At 37.6% G+C, this 17,827-nt stretch overlaps 4 protein-coding genes across 7 annotated transcripts; 1 reads left to right on the forward strand and 3 right to left on the reverse strand.

Moving 5' to 3' along the window:
• Positions 1-214: 214 nt before the first annotated feature.
• Positions 215-7,757, reverse strand: LOC145912356 (syntaxin-like). Its single transcript, XM_082999800.1, has 9 exons — positions 7,620-7,757; positions 7,375-7,464; positions 7,006-7,105; positions 5,273-5,415; positions 4,999-5,190; positions 4,536-4,673; positions 3,898-4,008; positions 2,773-2,874; positions 215-1,849 (listed from the first exon to the last, which is right to left on the reverse strand). Exons 1-8 carry the CDS (start codon positions 7,647-7,649, stop codon positions 2,791-2,793), a joined length of 888 nt encoding a protein of 295 aa, XP_082855926.1. The 5' UTR covers positions 7,650-7,757; the 3' UTR covers positions 215-1,849; positions 2,773-2,790.
• A 2,424-nt stretch (positions 7,758-10,181) lies between these two features.
• LOC145911568 (protein DBF4 homolog A-like) lies at positions 10,182-12,600 on the reverse strand. 3 transcript variants are annotated; one of them, XM_082998957.1, is made up of 10 exons: positions 12,433-12,600; positions 12,248-12,323; positions 12,014-12,099; positions 11,846-11,954; positions 11,738-11,785; positions 11,592-11,664; positions 11,417-11,518; positions 11,261-11,339; positions 11,102-11,199; positions 10,182-10,940 (listed from the first exon to the last, which is right to left on the reverse strand). In XM_082998957.1, exons 1-10 carry the CDS (start codon positions 12,550-12,552, stop codon positions 10,271-10,273), a joined length of 1,461 nt encoding a protein of 486 aa, XP_082855083.1. In that variant the 5' UTR covers positions 12,553-12,600; the 3' UTR covers positions 10,182-10,270. The 3 variants fall into 3 exon arrangements, with proteins under 3 accessions (XP_082855083.1, XP_082855082.1, XP_082855084.1); XM_082998956.1 differs by having other exon boundaries at positions 11,102-11,211; XM_082998958.1 differs by having other exon boundaries at positions 10,802-10,940; positions 11,272-11,339.
• Positions 12,601-13,176: 576 nt separating this feature from the next.
• On the forward strand, positions 13,177-15,223 carry LOC145910168 (exosome complex component RRP4-like). 2 transcript variants are annotated; one of them, XM_082997194.1, is made up of 6 exons: positions 13,177-13,328; positions 13,455-13,627; positions 13,743-13,892; positions 14,349-14,553; positions 14,878-15,035; positions 15,096-15,223. In XM_082997194.1, exons 1-6 carry the CDS (start codon positions 13,184-13,186, stop codon positions 15,183-15,185), a joined length of 921 nt encoding a protein of 306 aa, XP_082853320.1. In that variant the 5' UTR covers positions 13,177-13,183; the 3' UTR covers positions 15,186-15,223. The 2 variants fall into 2 exon arrangements, with proteins under 2 accessions (XP_082853320.1, XP_082853319.1); XM_082997193.1 differs by having other exon boundaries at positions 14,878-15,198.
• Positions 15,224-15,259: 36 nt separating this feature from the next.
• LOC145910169 (rho GDP-dissociation inhibitor 1-like) lies at positions 15,260-17,078 on the reverse strand. The gene is made up of 5 exons (XM_082997195.1): positions 16,775-17,078; positions 16,285-16,374; positions 16,110-16,186; positions 15,928-15,991; positions 15,260-15,860 (listed from the first exon to the last, which is right to left on the reverse strand). The coding sequence occupies exons 1-5, from the start codon at positions 16,953-16,955 to the stop codon at positions 15,670-15,672; spliced, it is 603 nt and encodes a 200-aa protein (XP_082853321.1). The 5' UTR covers positions 16,956-17,078; the 3' UTR covers positions 15,260-15,669.
• Positions 17,079-17,827: the final 749 nt, after the last annotated feature.

A 17,827-nucleotide genomic window follows, 5' to 3' on the forward strand; every position in this document is an offset into this window, starting at 1 on the left:
ACTTGCTTTCACAGCAATTTAAAGCAAGCAGCTATAACGGCTTAAAATGCGCGGCGACGCGAGTTTGATTGATTGCAGAGCAAGAAAACGCTTCCGAGGCGAACCGAAGTGGGATTTGAGCAAGGCACGATGAATATTGAAGAGCATTTTTAATCCCCCCTGAAAAACGCCATAAAGCCCCAACCAGACGTCGGAGACAACAACACGAGATGGGCATTGTTTAGTAAATGTAATCGTTACAGAATCGACTCGGCGAACAAAACAAAAAAACAGCAACAAGCGCTGGGCGTGGACAACCCGCGACGTGTATCACTATTAACAGAAAACCAACATAAACGAGCATAGGGTCGCAACACTGCATTCGTAAATCAGGCGTCATCGGCTCGAGGAACCTCGCGTTGTCTGACGTAGGTTTTGTTAAAATAGAGAAGTCGAATCAAATATAATCATCCCGTTCACGTGTACATGATTTACGTTTCATTGGGTCAATTACCACTTTACGGATGGTCACAAGTACGAATCGCGTGGACGAAAAATTGTGTTTCTAATGGAAAAACAAATGTATATTGTAGAGAGCAGGTCCAATCGAATTTTTCTTGATAAAGCTGTGTGGGAACGCGGGTGAGTTTACAGCGGGAGTAGATCGATGAAGCAAATGCGCGGTCGCACAGTCATTAGCTATTGATTTTGCCTTAGCACACAATTTGACCCGTTATGCGGGGCCTTCATTTTCGGCAGTACCGGAAAACTCTCGTCATATTGCTGCGTAATCATCAGAATATAAGGATCGGGAGGTCTTGTAACCGCGCTTCGGAATCGTTCGATAAAGACGAAAAAACAAGGCCAAGTGCCGATAACCAGCAGTGAAAGTGAATTAAGTGTAAATATCGCTTGTTTGCACGGGGGCGGAAGATACACGCGAGTATCGCAACTTTGCCGATTAAGTATTCCAGTTTGCAAGTTACCACACATGTTGTTAAGAGCTATGTCAAGTCATAACGGTTATTATGTACGCAGTTTCACACTGCTCAAACCAAACTCGTGTACGCAAAATGCTTTTTTGTGTCAGTATCAATTGTCAGGTGATTTGCAACCTGTGCGGTAAATCGTAAAAATAAATGTGCGTTAAAAAGCAAGAAATGTCTGTTACCAACATCAGTAAATTTAATATACAGGCGTATAATTTTATACAAAATAAATTGCCTACGAAATACGACGTTATAGGGGGTGTACGATGCTGTCTGACATCTCGAATGCGAATTAATCAGCACAGCACAATGATGTCTCTATGAGGTCTCACAAATGAGTTTAACGCAGTGTATATACCGAACATTGCGAAGGCACTCACCGGAATATTCATGACAGCTAGGTCAAGGCACACGCCGGTCTGGGTTGTCGCAACTGCGAGTCGGAATTCCGATAATAATGAAAACAAAAGGCGGCTTTGAAAGGGCGGACAACGCTCAAGTGCATAAACGTATATATAGAGGAAAAGCATGTTGAAGAAAGTAACAAGGCTCGGCGTAACAACGCTGGAAGGCGGGAGTTCAAAGAGCCGAATAAACGCCGGGGCTGAACGCGCAAGTCGGATGTATTTATCTGCAAGCCCTTCGTAACTCGCACAAGACTGTTTGCGTCGGAGGGACGCACACGCGCAACTTGTACTCAAAGGCAACGAACAGAATCGCAAGTAAACGAGAAAATACTGCTTCACAAAATCCGTTATCCGCGTTCGGTTCGGTTTAAATACATAAAGCCAAATGTAAAGATCAGTACAAACTGAGCGAGGAAGTTACCAAGAGGTCGTAATCGCGGCCACGGCGACTCCACGGCCCAGAGATAATTGCACCTGCGAAAAACAAAGAAAAATCTTCAGATACACTTCGATCGGTGAGGGAAAGGAACAGGCTTGCGGGCGACAGCTTGGATCCACGGCCACTTCGCCTTGCTTTGTTTCACTACTTTAGGGGTGCATTAAATATTCATGAAAGGATTGCATTAAGCGCAATGCGAACAGATTACCACAGCGGCTTCGCACTATTTTACTGCGGCGTGGACGACAGTGGTTTGGAGTTCGTTGTTTCGACTGCATTTTCTGCCATTGGCAGTGAAAATAATTTCGCTGCCTTTTCTTTTTTTAAGTGTTAACAAATGATTAAATTTTTTTGTGCTTCCGCACAAGTAAACAACCACCGAGCGACTATCGGAGTGGATTTAATCATGAGGGTGGATGACGAATCATCCAAAATACATGGGGTGGTTTTACTGGTGGAAGCAAGATGTGGGGGTTCAGTCTATTTTCAATGCGGTGTAAATCCTACTGTGGAATAATAGTATATACAGAAAACAAAGTAAATTCAGCTATTGACACACATTCATGATTAGGCTAGAAGAAGGGTTTTTACATTCCACAATATAAAATTTAACATGACAAAAAGAAACCTTGGTTTCTCCCAAACTAACCCCAATCTGCTGGACAAACATTAGGAAGATAAATTTGGGGGTGTCCCTTAATCTTGACGCAAATCAAATCTCACTCATTCAAAAACAGTGAAGCGCTCCTACCCTACCTAGGTTATGTTTTGGCTTGTTTCACATGTCTTCTGCTGCAGTTAAAATGGCAAAAAGGTTTGTTTGGCAATAGAGTTGAACAATTTCTTTCAGGAGTAAATTTGGGACAGTGATGCTGTGTCAAGCTGCTTACTAGGATTGATTTTGTTCTACTTTACTAACTTTTACTGAATATGAAGAATATATAACACTTTCACTTACTTGACAATGGGTATTGAATTAGGCTTTCGGGACAGAGACCCCTATTATGATTCCAATGATTGCAAGGATAACAATGACAATAACAATGATGATAATCTTTTTCTACAAAAAGAAAGCACCGAAAATTGTTACTCATGAGTCACACAATAAAGGCACATCATTACCAAAGTTTTACATAGCTATTACAAATATTAAAAACAGACTTGAGTACAACAGTTTGCCAAAATTTCTGCTTGCCCTTCTCTCTCACTTTCCTGTTAACGGCCTGCTTAATGCAACTCTAAAACTGTGATACTCTGCATGATTTTAATTCTCATTTCTTGCAACCTAAAACAACCCTACGAAATCTCATTCCAGAAAGTCAAACATATGCACATCACAAATAGTTCACAAACTTAATTGGGACATTTTTCCAGCACAGACCTGTGTCTAATGCAGTTTGGCCCATATATCTATATCATAATGCATATTTTATGCAATTGATGCTAATTATTATGAATCACATATTTGATTAGAAGTGTACAGAAGCATAAATTATGTTAACAGCACCAAAGAAAGCAGTTGTTTGCTGGCGCAAGCTATGCTACAAGCACCAGCATATTTATTATATGCCAGCAAACCTTTTTTATCAACTTTTATATATCTAGCAGAAGTGTACCGGGGCGCATAAATTTATCAACTATAGATTATGGTTTGGCCAAATCGTGAATTGTTTTCAGTATCAAATTAGTCGCCATTTTGAATAAATTCAGTCATTTTGACGCTCCAATAAGCCATCTATGGAGTACACAAATCCATATTTCATACACAGCATGCATGTCACACAAGATACATCAAACACACAGACAGTGCACAGAAACTACTTCCAGTGATACACACGGTAAAGCACACAATGGGTTGACACTAAACAACTGACTGAAAACGGACACTGTGAATGACGACAGTCTGCATGCTGCCTTACCCTCCGTGCTTTGCTTTGGTACTTGACAGCTTTCTTGGTGTCTGATACTGCCCGCTCAACGTAACCCACTGAGTGTTCGACATTGTACTCAATTCTGTCGATCATTTCGCCCTTTGGGGGGCAGGCGGGGAAAAAAACAACAAAGCATATTTAGTGGGTTGTACCTTGCGAGCTTTGCTTTGATATATAACAGCCTTTTTAGTTTCTTGTTTTGCGGTCTCAATGTAGCCCTGGGCATTGGTGACATTGTACTCGATTTGGTTTACCATTTCACCCTGAAACAAAATAGGTGCTTAAAATACATATTTAGGTGTTACAATTTGGGAGTACAACAATAAAATATACATAGATTAAAACAGATCACCCATTTAGAATTGGTTATGCCTCCTTTTTTAATTTTTTTGGACATCACAATGTCTTTTTAAGTATGAACAAATATTGTTGTAATCATGTTTGGACAGGTACACATTAACTACTATAAAAAAAATACGCAGAATATCAAATTACTTTTCAACAAAATATGCGCGTAAGCATCATGGGACAAAACCACACAAACATAGTTACAACAAATAAACAACATCGACAACACACAAGGTTGAAGGTATTTACCTGAGAACACACTGCTGATACAACAGTATGCAAGTCTCCAACGCAAGCAATGCATTTAAGAAAAATAAAAAGGCTGTTTTAGTAAGTACACACAATGGCCTATGTAAAACCACTATCAAAATAAAACCAAGAAAAACACACATTTTATTAGTCACTTTCAATCTATTCCTAGACCTACAAAATTGCATTTTACCTGTTGCTCAACCAACATGGCCATATCCATAAACATGTCGTGTAGTTCTTTGATACTGTTTTCTAGTTTTATGATGTCATTGTGTCTGGCCTCTATGTCATTCAAGGCCTGCTTCGTCTGTTGTGTGTCCATGATAATCTACATGCAAGGATACCATTAATTGATCAAAATATATTTGGGTATTTCTGACACTTTAAATATATAAATGTTTCCATTGTACTTTTCATGGCTACGGAACATTGAGTTAAAGGAATGTGGCTTAGATATAATAGAATATATAAAATTTATTTACAGTAACCAGTAGACCAGATGTGTTTGTAAATAATGACTTAGAATTGTGTTTCCAGAAACATTTGATACAAATCACAGGTCATCATAAATGCAAATTGGCCTGGCTGCCCTCAAGTTGTATCATTTCCTTATACCCAGTGAAACACAAGTGACGACGTATGCGGTGACTAACCGATGCTGTGAAAATTGCCGGGCTACCATCTTTACTGTTTTCCAGCATGTCTTCCAGTTCATTGTCGGACACTTGTCTCCCTGTGATTTCAAGCTGTCTCTGTATTCTTGCTTTGCACCGTTCTCTGTAATCATTTTGCGTGGTGTTGTACTCTGTCATCACTGCAATGAATTTCCGTGACAAGGTGGAATGCTAAACAGGGAATAAAAGTATTTTTTATATTCTTATAACATTCATCTCACAAACATTTTTACAAACGGTTGCTAATAAGGACCTGAGTTTTTTGGATTCGCTCATGAGCCTGGGGCAGATTTGGGTTTTCTTCGAAGTCTTTTTGGATCAACTTCAGCTTCGCCCTCACTTTATTGGCATTCTGCTTGATGTCAGCCATGCAGTCTTCCATTTCTTCCTTGGTTTCTTAGATTTAAGCAAAGTATTTTAAATCAATAGGGTTTCATGATTAATAAAAATGTTTTTTGTAAAGGGGATTTGGTTAAAGATTTTATCACAATAAAAATCACATATCAATTAGTACTGGAATGACAGTTGGAAAATTAAAACTAGGCCATTTGGGTTAAATTGCCTCCGAAGTAACAATAATCATGACTCTGTCCTAGTTGTAGAAGTCATAAATAATTTACTGTCAAGGGAAATGCCTGCATGCAAAGCCTCAAAATACCACACAACTAGCTGTTTTTACAATTTGGTGTGGATAATGTATTCGGGCCTTGACAAGATAGATTGTAAGGCCGTTTTGTACGATCATAGGTCCTAGTTGTTTCCCAATTATTTGCACCTGGATCTACAATTTGACTTGTAGAATTTTGAATACTGGATTGGTGTTCAAATCATGGCCGAGGCGCCCAAACGCACCCGCCCGCTACCAAAATATTTGCCTGGTCTTGCGCTTTGCTAGGAGCAAAGAAGAGAAAGGGCAAGAGGTGCGCATTGTTGATAACCAGTAAACATAGAAACATTACGTCACAATCAGCGCGCTATAATAGGAAACGCGAAGTAAAACAGGCGGAAGTTGAAAACAGACCGAAAGCGAGTTTTACTTTCTTAAAGTCTTTGGGACACCCCGACGTCCGCCCGACCCGTCGTACAACGAGATGGAAGATTAACGCGACATTGAAAATGCATTTATATGTAACTCTACCACATGCCAATAACTGGAAAAATCAATAACACAAGACAAATGTGCGTTCGCGATACTGCTATAAAACGAACGCTCCCGTCAGTCACTGCAAGGCCTTCAGTACGTCACTTAATTTCCTTACGGTCAATAAACAGGACAAAGGTAGGTACAATCCACAGGGGAATTGCGCTCCATCCAAATCAAAATGAAAGGTAATTACCGTTAATGTACAATGCGACTCCACAAAGGCCGGGCACAAATTTGGTGACTAAAATATTAATGCCCTTTGATTAAAGTTTCCCTGGTGCAACAAGATTTAATAAAAACTACTCACTTTGAAGGAAGTTGGTTTTAAACACAGCAGGAAACACACAGTAAGTCACAAAAGGTGAACGTTCTTAGTCATACAATGCAAAATTCACAAATTACTCTGTTCAGCTTTGCATGTTGATTGTTTGTTGTGTTGCACAACTTTCACAAAACACTGATAAATTAGAGAATAAAAGATGTTGTTGGGTTCAAACATTAAAGCAGGGGTGCACAACTTAAACAGAGATGCATGCCCTTCTTGTTGTACACCATCTATCACATGGTTAACATTGGTGTAACCTTATTTCAGGGGTGATGAAACACAGAAATCGTGCGTACATTTACAATCAGGTTTTGACAAAGCAACCACCTGTTATTTTCAGCTATAGATTGAACTTAAAATAATTTACTAATTTGTACCTTCAATGCTCGCACAGATTTCTATGTTATACATACTTATTTGTGGATCGAGAATGCTGACCTGGCTTTGAGGTGGCCCTTAGCACCTAACATTGCTGTGAACCCCTGAATTAAAGGAAAATAGTGTACAGAACACTCACTGTCATCAGCTTGTGGGGCTGAGAGAATGTCACTTTGTTTCACTTTGACTTCCTGGACTTTGGTTGAGATTTTGTCTATATACTCACGAATTTCCTCAACCTGAGGATTGGACATAGAAACATCATTAAAATGAACAAAGTTTTCCACAACAGAAACCATAGAAAGGATAAGAAGACTACATACATCTTGCTCGTCAAAACTTTAGTTGACATGGAAAAATTAATTCGAATATATACAGTATATGTATAAATTTAGCTAGCATTTATTAGTTTCTTTCACATTCAATGTTTTAGCGAAAACATAAACAAATTAGTGGCATTGCAATCTCAAAAAATGTGATGCCAGCGCAAATTTAGTATATACATTACCTGAATAAAAAAGTCTTTCATATAATTATCTGACTCCATGTTGACCGAAACTGTATCCTCATCTTCCTCATCAATAGATCCACTCATCCCCTACAAATGTTAAGGATATTTTACAATATCGAGCAAATAAACACAGACAAAGCCAAAAAAACATAAATTATTGCTAGTATCCAAGCATGTAACACAAACCTGTCATTTTTTTTATTTAGAGCAAACTAGGGCAGTGACTATTCTTTAAAACTTACACTTTTTAAATCTGCCAATCGGTCCCTCATCTTGTTTTATTTCTTGAGGTTTGGGTGAAAGTAATTCTTTATAAGTTCAGTTTAATCACAGCTTGAAAACACAGTCTTCCTTACAAGTTAGTTGTTCCTAACCATTCTTGACCTGAAATCAAAAAAACAACTCTTTAAAAGTCCATTGCTGATGTTCTCAGACTTGAGATTCTTCTGGTAAAAACTTGTTTAATTCCTGCTTAGCTGAATATTGTCAGGTAAATATATGCAAGTGCACATTTCTAAATAATAGAACTTGACCTACATCCTCTCGCATAACTCACAGCATTTCAAAGATGGATTGATTTTTGACAACTGGTACAAATTTAAATGCTCATGAAGACAATCAAACTTGTATGTAGCCTACACATTATCTACATTCCTAATAGCACGATCTAGTTTCCTTATATTTTATATTTATTGTGTAACAAGCTAGTTTATTATCCATAAATTTTGACATCATGCATATGTTTGTCCTTGTGTTTATACAATTACATTCTTTTCAGATTGGACACAGTGTCATGCACGGAGGAGTTTTGCGAAAATTTACTGCTAATCTGCACAATATAAATTAGCTAATGCATCAACATATGAAAACAGTTGCAAACGTCCGTGCAAATAACAAACTTTCCAATCTGGCAATCTTCTAGTGAAATTGGACTTGGCAAACTAGTCGGTTTAAGGGAATTTTAGCTCATTGTACTTTTGCACTTCCCATTTGATGAATAAACCATTTGGACCCAAAGTTTGTACTAAAAACTACCCTGCTTTCATAAACTTGGACTTCAACGCCACAACAACAAAACTAAGACTTGGGGGAAAACTACAGAAGAAAAAAGACAACGAATTATACATAATTTGTTGTCTACAAGTAAAAAAAGGTATAATATGTTATGCACATGAGCTAAACTTCTACTAATGGCATAACAAAGAGTATATTGTACACAAATAAACTATTCTGCCTGATACACTGTGTGAGTTGGCCTTCAATACTACCACCACGCAATCAACAACACTAACACCACACAATCAACAACACACTGCACTTTTTCTTTCGCCCAGGGAAATTCTTCCGATAAAATCTTGTCCCTGTATATAAGAAAGTTTATTTTTAGCAAGTAACATGGTTCTCGTGACTCGGATAAATTATAAACACAAAGTATAATTTCTCGAACGGGAGTCCTTTTGCTAGTGGAATAATATTTATGTTATATTTTTTTTAAGCCAAATATGAGTGTTTAACATACAATCTTTTAAAAGTTAGTTGTTTTTGCCTTTGTTTTGCGCTTATTGGTGGAAACGCTGCAATCTTTTGTCAAAGAAGATTACAAAAAAAACAGCGTATTGACAGTAAAGGCTTTTTTTGTGTTGTGATAAATTGCAAAACGAACATATTTAGGCAATGCTAAATCACAGATCCCTCACAGACCACTCAAACATATATTTCCGTGACCTTTTCTTGCCATGTGACCAAAATTAAAAGCACGCGTGAGCAAGCTGAAACAAAACATAGGCCTAATATATACACCACAGCTTTCCAAGGTGGCACTAAGTGCTTTCCGCAGTCAATGTAGGCCACAAACAGGAATGCCATGGACTACCGTCCATTTTTTCCTAAGCGTCTTTTGTTTTTACGCATTTTAAGATGTTTTAGCCATAAGCGTCGTATTTTTAGCATGTTTGGATACAATGTTATGTGCACCCTTTTTCGTTTAATTGCAAGCAAAATTTGTTTATTGCCGTTCTCACACCACAACTAAAAGAAACGTGCTAAAATATCTATAGTTTCGGTTTCAAATTAATGACAGCCCTGGCTATAAAGATTTTCTAAGAAAATCATATTTTCTCTGGCGCCTGAATCGATAACTAAGTGTATGGTTTTGTCGGTGCCCATGCCATTTTATTTATTTTTATGTGCGTAGCACTTTTTTTCGTAACGTTTCAAGCAAAAATAATACCAAGTGGATCTGATAACTGGTGATTGCTTGTTGTATATTTTTTCTACCAAATAATTACTTCAGCGCAGAAGTGACCAACTATTCGCTTGCCGTGCCGCTATTTTTTCTCGTTTAATTCAGATGCGCCATTACTTTCCTTCTTTCAAAGAAAGTTAGAATTAAATTTTGTGAAATACACTAGTTAAAAGTGTGCTAGACCTCTTATGTAGGCCTATACATCTTTTGAAAATAAGTTATTGCTATTATTTTTGCACAATCGGGAGACATTTTTTCTTTTGTTACTTCTGCCGGTATTTTGGGTGCCTCTTCTAATTGTGCAATGCGCCAACCCCTGCCTTAATGGTTGGTTGTCCACCTGTCTGCTTTGATTAATTATTGCAGTGAAAAACACTTAAGCAAACAAATAAATTTTAAAAAAGTGGAGAAGAAAAACTGATGAACAAAATAGAAGCATGGAATTGTCATGTTTTTAATAAATCTTATGCAAATGCGTTTACAAGAAAAAAAATACTCTTTATCGTTTCTCAGGGCTTGTTCAGCACTAAATTAAAAAATGTAAAAAATAAAACAGCAGAAACGATCCTCGGTTTAAAAATGTCGAAAGGTAGAGATATACGAACAACGAATTGGAGAATGTAGGAAATAATCAAGAGGTTTAAAAAATTAAAACCCTAAAAACGTCGAACCTGTTGTAACATCCAAATTCGACGTTTGCAATAAAGCGGCGATGCTTTCGCGAGACAAAGTGCGGGATCTGGTTCTTGTATTTGACTGGAAATTATTATTAATACTTCGTTTGACGGAATCTCTCAAGCAGTGAGTCCTCGTTGTTGGACTTGATGTCTGTTTTACGGCTGAATCTACGCTCAATTTTCTTTTCGTCGAACGGCGCCTGCAGCGCGGCGAAAGCACAGGCGATGGACTTCTGGAAATCGTTCGCCCTTCACGCCGTGGGGTAGTTCTCTTGAAAACTTGCGAATTTTTTGGCTTTGCTGGGGAAATAGCCTTCTGTGTAATATTTGAAAGCTTTCGTGGACTGGTCCGTCGGATAATATCAGTTGATGATGCGGATTTCGTCGTTGCAGACTGTTTTGTTGGTGAGAGTGAAACGCGAGGGCGAAGTGAGCGCGTCACTGATGCCTTTATTGGGGCTTTTGTGGGGCTCTGTGAGCGACGGGTCTTTTTCCCAAGGTTGGCGTCGTTCACTGTGGGGTTCGAACACACTCGCAGCGATTGTTGCTTGGTGTTTACGCTAGTGTTTGATTTTCCCGGTGTGTCATTTTGGGACACGCTCGATCCTTTCGATGCGACCTGACGGGCTCTTTTTAGAAACCTACGAACATGTGAAGCATCGGTGTACGATAAAATTGAATCTATAAGGTTGGGTGGTATAAAAACAAGCATACAATAGTCACTCACAGCATTTCCAAACGAATGAATCTCATTTTACAGTAACTATTTTGTTGGAGTTAGTGATAAACAATGCAAACTTACGATGCAAGGTTAAGTCCATTAGATGAAACATACTGGTCCAACTTCAAGTAATTGCCTGCAGATTGCCCATAGTTCAGATGCTGGACAGATTTGCAGTGCTGTGAAAACATCTGGTTGATTTATGTAAGTACGAACTGAAAATCAATGCTATTGTTGCACCTTGGACTCACTCAGGTACGAGCTTTGACAGCACTCACAAAATCCTTTTTGGTCTGCATCTTTCTTCTTTTTAGGTGTCCTGCAAACCACACAGTTTAGTTGAACATTTTTCACAGTTTTGTGCATTGGCAACTTTGGCCTAGTTGTTATTTTTACTTGACTGTGGTCGAAGCCGACGGGTTGACAAATGGACACTGGATTTTTGAACCATCAAAATCCAAGTACATTAAACTTTCCATTTCCTCATACACAGGTTTGCTGAAAAAGTGGCATTAGACGTATGCACTTAAAATGTGATTGAAAATAATTCTCAACACCGTAATTTACTCACTGCTTTAGGTCTTCAATTTTTATACACGGTTCCTTCAGAGGAATTTCTGTTGGCCGAGGAGGAATCTTTTTTTCTTTGATTCATTGAAACAAATACAACTTTAAATATCGAGCAGAGAAGCGTGCAGATTTATTTAAAAAACTCACCAGGTTTAGGAAAATTCTCAGTTTTCTTTGATAACCACTGCCACACTTCTGCAAATAATTTAAACATGATTTTTATGAAAGCATTAACATGTTAATACAAATATGTACCTTCAACATATCGAATCTTAATGCCCAGTTTTTGGGCTGTTTTTACAAAAGAATTAGATGGCACATTTGTTAATCTTGCCTTGGTAGCCAATTTTCTGGATCTTGTGGCCTGAAAAATATTTTACTTCCATTATATTGACATTATTCAAAATTGATCCACCTATTTACCGATTCTGGTTTAAATTGTGAAAAATGTGGTGAAGGCACACTGGTATTAAATGGACTGCATAGGTTTGTTTGGGCAGGGTGTTCACCTGAGAATCAACAAAACATTAGTCTCACACCAGAACTGAATGTAAAAAATCATACTGCTAAGATATAAAATTAAAAATACATTATGTTATATACGGTCAACAAATATGTAACAACAAAATGATAATTTTTTGTCCAAACATCAAATACATTTTCGTGAAGCTGGAATGCTTTCTTCATTTGTCAAAACAAAGTGAATATTTTTGTCCAAAAAGTCTTCCACCACCTTAGAAGCAAAACAATTGATAAAGCTCGAGAGCATCACATAACCCGTGGTGTATGCAGTACAAGTACATCACCTTTTACAATTCACAAAAGGAGCATATTTTACTTACCCCACCAAGAAGAACAAGATTATGCCTTAATTTCTTAGCAAGACTACTTTCCACTTTCGGGTCAATGAAAAATCTTTTTCCCGCCAGGGGCAAATGGCTCGATTTTTCTGACTCCGCCATGAAATATCTGTTGGTCAATTGTCAAGGAATACACCACACAGACGTCCATACACTTGGTTTGGTTGAATGGTAAATTTGAATGCTTCATTAAGCACTGTCAAATGCTTCAGTGGGTTTTATGAGGAATTTTTTTCTTATTAAGTTCTTGTTTTCGCAAAAGAATGTACATTTATCGATGTGGTTATTCGATCTATAACATATTTTTTACTCTTTATTGTTGTTTAAATTAGAAGTAAATTCAGAAGCAGTACGTTTGTTCGCTATATTTGTCACAATACTTTTGTCTCGCATCAGTGCTTTGGAATTTCGAATAAACAAACACGTGCGAAAGTTTGATTCAATGAATCTGAATTGTTTACGTTTGGAAATGTAGTATTTTAAAGCGCTATTTTTGTGTTGTCAAGGTGTGCTGTTGTTTAAATGAGTTAATTAACAATTGCGCTAAAGATTTAAACGGACGGCTGTTGTTGACAACTCATAGTGAAGTCCTGCGTTTTTGAACCAAAGACATTTTTATTGTAATTTCTTCACATAATAAGTTTATGGCGTGGTATTTATCAAAGTAAAGCAATATGAATGCGACAGTGGCACAATCTTTTGCAGACCTTTTCTTGTTTCAGCAACGAACTGTATGATTACCATGTCGGTAAATTCAATTATTATAAAAGCACCATCTAAGGGAAGAAGCAATCAAGTTCATGTTCAAACGAGTGACATTTTTCTAGTCACCCCTGGATCTGTGATTACTGAAGATGCAGATTATATGAGAGGCCATGGTAAGTATATGCCTGGTTGCAATAAATGCTGTGTTAAAAAGTTCATTAGGAAACCATGCAGAAAATAAATGTTTTTGCAACTTGCCAAAAAATAGCAATCACTAAAACAAAGTTGTGTGTCCCAAGGAACCTACAGTAATCCAGAAGATGAGAACAACAAGCTCTATGCCTCAGTTGCAGGTGTTGTGGAACGAATAAATAAACTTGTTTGTGTCAAACCACTTAAGACAAGGTATAATGGCGAGGTTGGGGATGTGGTTGTGGGACGTGTAAAGGAGGTCCAACAAAAAAGATGGAAGGTGAATTGTTCTCCTTTATCACATGCACATTTGTGTGGCTTTAAAGGATTGTTTTAACTTTCAAAAAAACATGTTTAGTAGCAAAGCATGATGATCAGAGTCAATTTAATTTCAGGTAGAAACAAATTCCAGATTGGATTCCATGCTCCAAATTTCATCTGTTAACCTTCCCGGTGGTGAACTTAGGAGGCGATCTGCAGCTGATGAATTGACAATGCGTGAATATCTTAAAGAGGGAGACTTAATAAGTGCTGAAGTTCAGCAGGTGGTTTATTCTGGAAATTTCTTGTGTGAAGAATTTCTATATTAAGATGTCAAAAAAATATATATATATTAATTTTTTTTATTATATTACTTAATGTTATTACAAACTGTGCAGACACAAATACGCAGTCTGATGAAAAACTTTCATCATCTCTGTGTTAAAGATTTGTTTTCTGCAAATTTATGACATTTTAATTATAACATTTACCTATTCAAATGACTTGTGTACATATGGTTGTTATTTCTGGTTCCTTAATTTTTCCAGAATCTAGCTCTGTGGTTGGCATTGTCCTCTATGAACAACACCAATTTATTTTGATCATTAGTCAATGTTATGAAACTATCAGAAAATGAGCGTATTCAATTTTTCAATGTTGCTAATAAATCAGCTGACTTCAATTTGAAACTTCTGATATTTTCATAACATTAGTTGTTATTGCTTTTTCATTCTGTTCAGGTCCACAATGATGGAATGTTATCTTTGCACACCAGAAGTCTGCGTTATGGAAAGCTTGGCCAGGGCTGCTGTGTGGTGGTGTCACCGTCATTGATAAAACGCAGGAAAAACCACATACACAATTTGCCTTGCGGTGCTACTATCATCCTTGCAAACAATGGCTATGTGTGGGTTTCAGTTACTGCCAATGATTCGTCGAACGAAGGTAACAAAAGTGTACAACTAATCCTACATTTCTTAAACGGGTGTTTTTAATGCATTGAGAAATTATGTAGCCTCAGTCATACTGGCCATTGTTTATTTTGAAAGTAATCAACACTGAGATAATGTGTTTTATGCCATGCTACAGTTAGACATACCAGTAGAAGTCCTACAACAACTTTATCATGGCAAACGATATGTTAAAAGGGCTAATACAATGTAGAATTCACCAATTTGTATTGTTCTTACATACTCACTCATAAACCACAAGGTTAAAAACATTTTTTTATTGATATTGGAATGTTTAATCAGTTCTTTTGTGTATCAGGTGATGGCGGATTTAACGTAAATAGAGAACCAGTTCCTTTGGAGGAGAGAGAAATAGTGTGCAGGTTACGAAACTGTGTTCAATGTTTGGCAAAATCATCAGTGATGCTGTATGATACTAGTGTTCTTTATGCTTACGAAAGCTCACTAAAATATCAGGTGGGCAAACATGTAGTAAGACATTTACAACTTGGGATAGTCAACAGTTTTTGTATTAAGGTAAAGGAAATTATGTCGGAAGCTGTATCAAGAGAAATTGTGGCTGAAACTCTTTCACTCCTTGAAAGAGAGAAAACTGGGAATGGTTAATTCAGCAACAAATAACAGGATTTCCATAGTTTTTTGCTGGTTTCTTTGTTTTATTTTGTATAAATCACTTTTCATTCCAAGACTTGTCATTTGAGTTGAATAAACTCAAACATGCATTTATTAGATTAAGACGATTGTTAAGCTCAAGGAAAAGCGCCTAGTACACTCATGCGCAGCAAACCCAACAGACTACACAGTTTCCTGGAAGGAAGTGAGTCACCCACAGACGTGTGTTTAGAACCTTAAAATGAAAAGTCTTGAATAAAAATACGACAGAATATTTGAACAAATAAAGTGATGGTGTGATAATGATAGAGTAGGGTTGAAAAACAAACAACACCAAGTCGGAGAGAATTGTTTGGTACAGTGTATCATACCAGCATGAGCAAGGTGCATAATTAAGTTCTTGACTGCTTAATAGGCTAATTCTTGAGTACAGGCAATTGCTGTAAACTGTACATAAGTTCATTTCAGTCTGCACGGACTATTTCTTTGTAATATTCATGGTCCAATCCCATTCCAAATAAACGTTTTTGTCATCATCCAGGAATTTGCTTTTAACAATGTAACTACCACGAGCAAGCATGCCCTTTGGTGTCTCCTCTTCTTTGGCTGTGAAAAGATATGCTTCTGGTTTTGGTCCATAACTTCCAACCATATGATTACCCTTTTCCACTGTAAAAGCCAAATGAAGGCATGGCATTTAGCTAAAATGCAAAACCACATGCAAAGAGGTACATACCCGCTATACCCTTTCTCCTTATGACATTTGCAAATCTTAATCCAGCAACAATTTCCCTTTGCACCTGAAAGGTGAAGTCACAGTGGCTAAGTTTTTTAATGACAAATAAAACTTTGGACATAAATATTGTGCTGCGTAATTGTGTTTTAACTATTTGGTATACTATTAACATTTTGACCTACCCGGAACTTTATTTTCAGTGTGTATTTAGAACCTTCCTTAATCTGTACAGGATGAAGTGCAAATGCTTTCAGATCACCTTGAAACAAAAATATACTTGTGGTGTGTCGTACATATCAAACAAACTCACACTATTAACACCATGCAACATTAACTTGGTTGTTTTCAAGCACATACCAGTGAGATCAAGAACTTTGTCTTCATGTCCATCAATGCATATTATTAATTCTTTAACAAGAACGTTGCTTCCTCCTTCATCTAATGTTTCTGAACAAAAACACTGCATTGTTACCAAATGGAAATTCTTTGGCAGGAACATATTGTTTAATCACCAATAAGGTAAAAATTGTGGTCGTTTTAAATATATATATATAGCTTGGGCTGGTTCCAGGTAATGTAGGACCTAATTAGAAAAAAGGCTATCCTGACCTTTTTCGGTTTTGATGGTAAATAGTAAGGCCCCTTCCAAGTGTGGGAACATTATAGGACCAGTTATATGTACTGCAATATTGTTGAAAGTATTTTGTAAGGACCAGGCACCACTGACAGCCCCGTTGTAGGGAAGGATGTATATGCAGTCTTTATTACAACTTGTTTTGCGAAGAACCACAGTGTCTGTTTTGAATTACCAGAAATGTGGCATAGAACTTCACTGATGATGTCTTACCTCCAGATCCTTTGAGGAGTTCTGCCTTGTATTTTCTGAGACTTTCGTCATCTGCATCTAGATTTTTTAACGTTTCCAAATCTACTTTTGCCGGAGCCTTGTAGCCAGGTGTTGTATCATCGTCTGCATCGACTTCCAATTTTTTTAATTCGTCCACTGGAACATCGTCCCCTGCTGCCATACTGTAGGATCGGACTTGCGGCTTACGTCTTACACAATTTTAAGACCTAATGAGCCACTAAACACAAAAACATGATGTCGTTTGGTTGAAGCTGCACGCAACAATTCCTCCAGAACCTTTCACCCATATAAACATAGCCCCAGCTGCAATTTGGGAGCGGCATCGAACGGATGGGGAAGTGGAATACACCGCCACTTGAGGCAGTCAATTAATCATCGTTTTTTCAAGTGCCGGAGAACAAAGGTATAAAGTAACCGGAGTTCAGAAGTTAATGGTGACGGGAAGTTGGAGAAAAAAACTTTAATTCTATAACTGATTATCAAATATTTTGTCCACGAGAATTTGGAGTCACATTTCGCGAGAATCACCAGAAATAGGATTGCTGTCAAAATAATTTCACTCGAACACCATTTGAGGTCAAGCGTTATGTAGCCTTCCTTGCGGGTTAATGAACCTTTTCACAATTGTGAACTATATGAGGATCGAGTTCCTAAGAAAAAATATCAAATTAATGTAAATTACACACAAGAACAAATATTGGCGGAGAATCAGATTCGGTTTACGCTGTACTACTTGGGTATGTCGTTGCACAAAAACAACCGCAAAACCCACGTGTGGCCGTAAAATAGTGCTTTTCTGCATAGGTGGATCCAGAAATTTTATCTGGGGGGCGGCTGTTATGATCCAAAACTTGCTCCAAGAGGTCAAATGCTTTTTTTGGCGCTAGACAAGGAGATAAGCCAGGAGTCAGTCAAAAGTCAACAACTGAGAAATACAAATGAATTTTATGGCAAACGTTTCGTCTGGCAATGCAACGTTTTTTCAGAGCTACGAGTGTTCCATGGGGGGTTATGCTCCCCTCTGTTCGCATG

Source organism: Ascidia mentula, chromosome 8 (assembly GCF_947561715.1).
Source record: "Ascidia mentula chromosome 8, kaAscMent1.1, whole genome shotgun sequence".
NCBI lineage: Eukaryota > Metazoa > Chordata > Ascidiacea > Phlebobranchia > Ascidiidae > Ascidia > Ascidia mentula.

Excerpts from the sequence above, each read along its gene's own strand:
- LOC145912356 (XM_082999800.1), bottom strand. The coding sequence starts at position 7,649 with ATGAGGGACCGATTGGCAGATTTAAAAAGT. Across the intron at positions 7,465-7,619 it reads GATTGGCAGATTTAAAAAGT|GGGATGAGTGGATCTATTGA; the intron begins GTAAGTTTTAAA and ends TAACATTTGTAG. Across the intron at positions 4,674-4,998 it reads CGGCAATTTTCACAGCATCG|ATTATCATGGACACACAACA; the intron begins GTTAGTCACCGC and ends CCTTGCATGTAG.
- LOC145911568 (XM_082998956.1), bottom strand. The coding sequence starts at position 12,552 with ATGGCGGAGTCAGAAAAATCGAGCCATTTGCCCCTGGCGGGAAAAAGA. Across the intron at positions 12,100-12,247 it reads CATTCCAGCTTCACGAAAAT|GTGAACACCCTGCCCAAACA; the intron begins GTATTTGATGTT and ends GTTGATTCTCAG. Across the intron at positions 11,519-11,591 it reads AAAATTGAAGACCTAAAGCA|CAAACCTGTGTATGAGGAAA; the intron begins GTGAGTAAATTA and ends CCACTTTTTCAG.
- LOC145910168 (XM_082997193.1), top strand. The coding sequence starts at position 13,184 with ATGATTACCATGTCGGTAAATTCAATTATTATAAAAGCACCATCTAAG. Across the intron at positions 13,329-13,454 it reads AGATTATATGAGAGGCCATG|GAACCTACAGTAATCCAGAA; the intron begins GTAAGTATATGC and ends GTGTGTCCCAAG. Across the intron at positions 14,554-14,877 it reads CAATGATTCGTCGAACGAAG|GTGATGGCGGATTTAACGTA; the intron begins GTAACAAAAGTG and ends TTTGTGTATCAG.
- LOC145910169 (XM_082997195.1), bottom strand. The coding sequence starts at position 16,955 with ATGGCAGCAGGGGACGATGTTCCAGTGGACGAATTAAAAAAATTGGAA. Across the intron at positions 16,375-16,774 it reads ACTCCTCAAAGGATCTGGAG|AAACATTAGATGAAGGAGGA; the intron begins GTAAGACATCAT and ends GTTTTTGTTCAG. Across the intron at positions 15,861-15,927 it reads AAGGAGAAAGGGTATAGCGG|TGGAAAAGGGTAATCATATG; the intron begins GTATGTACCTCT and ends TGGCTTTTACAG.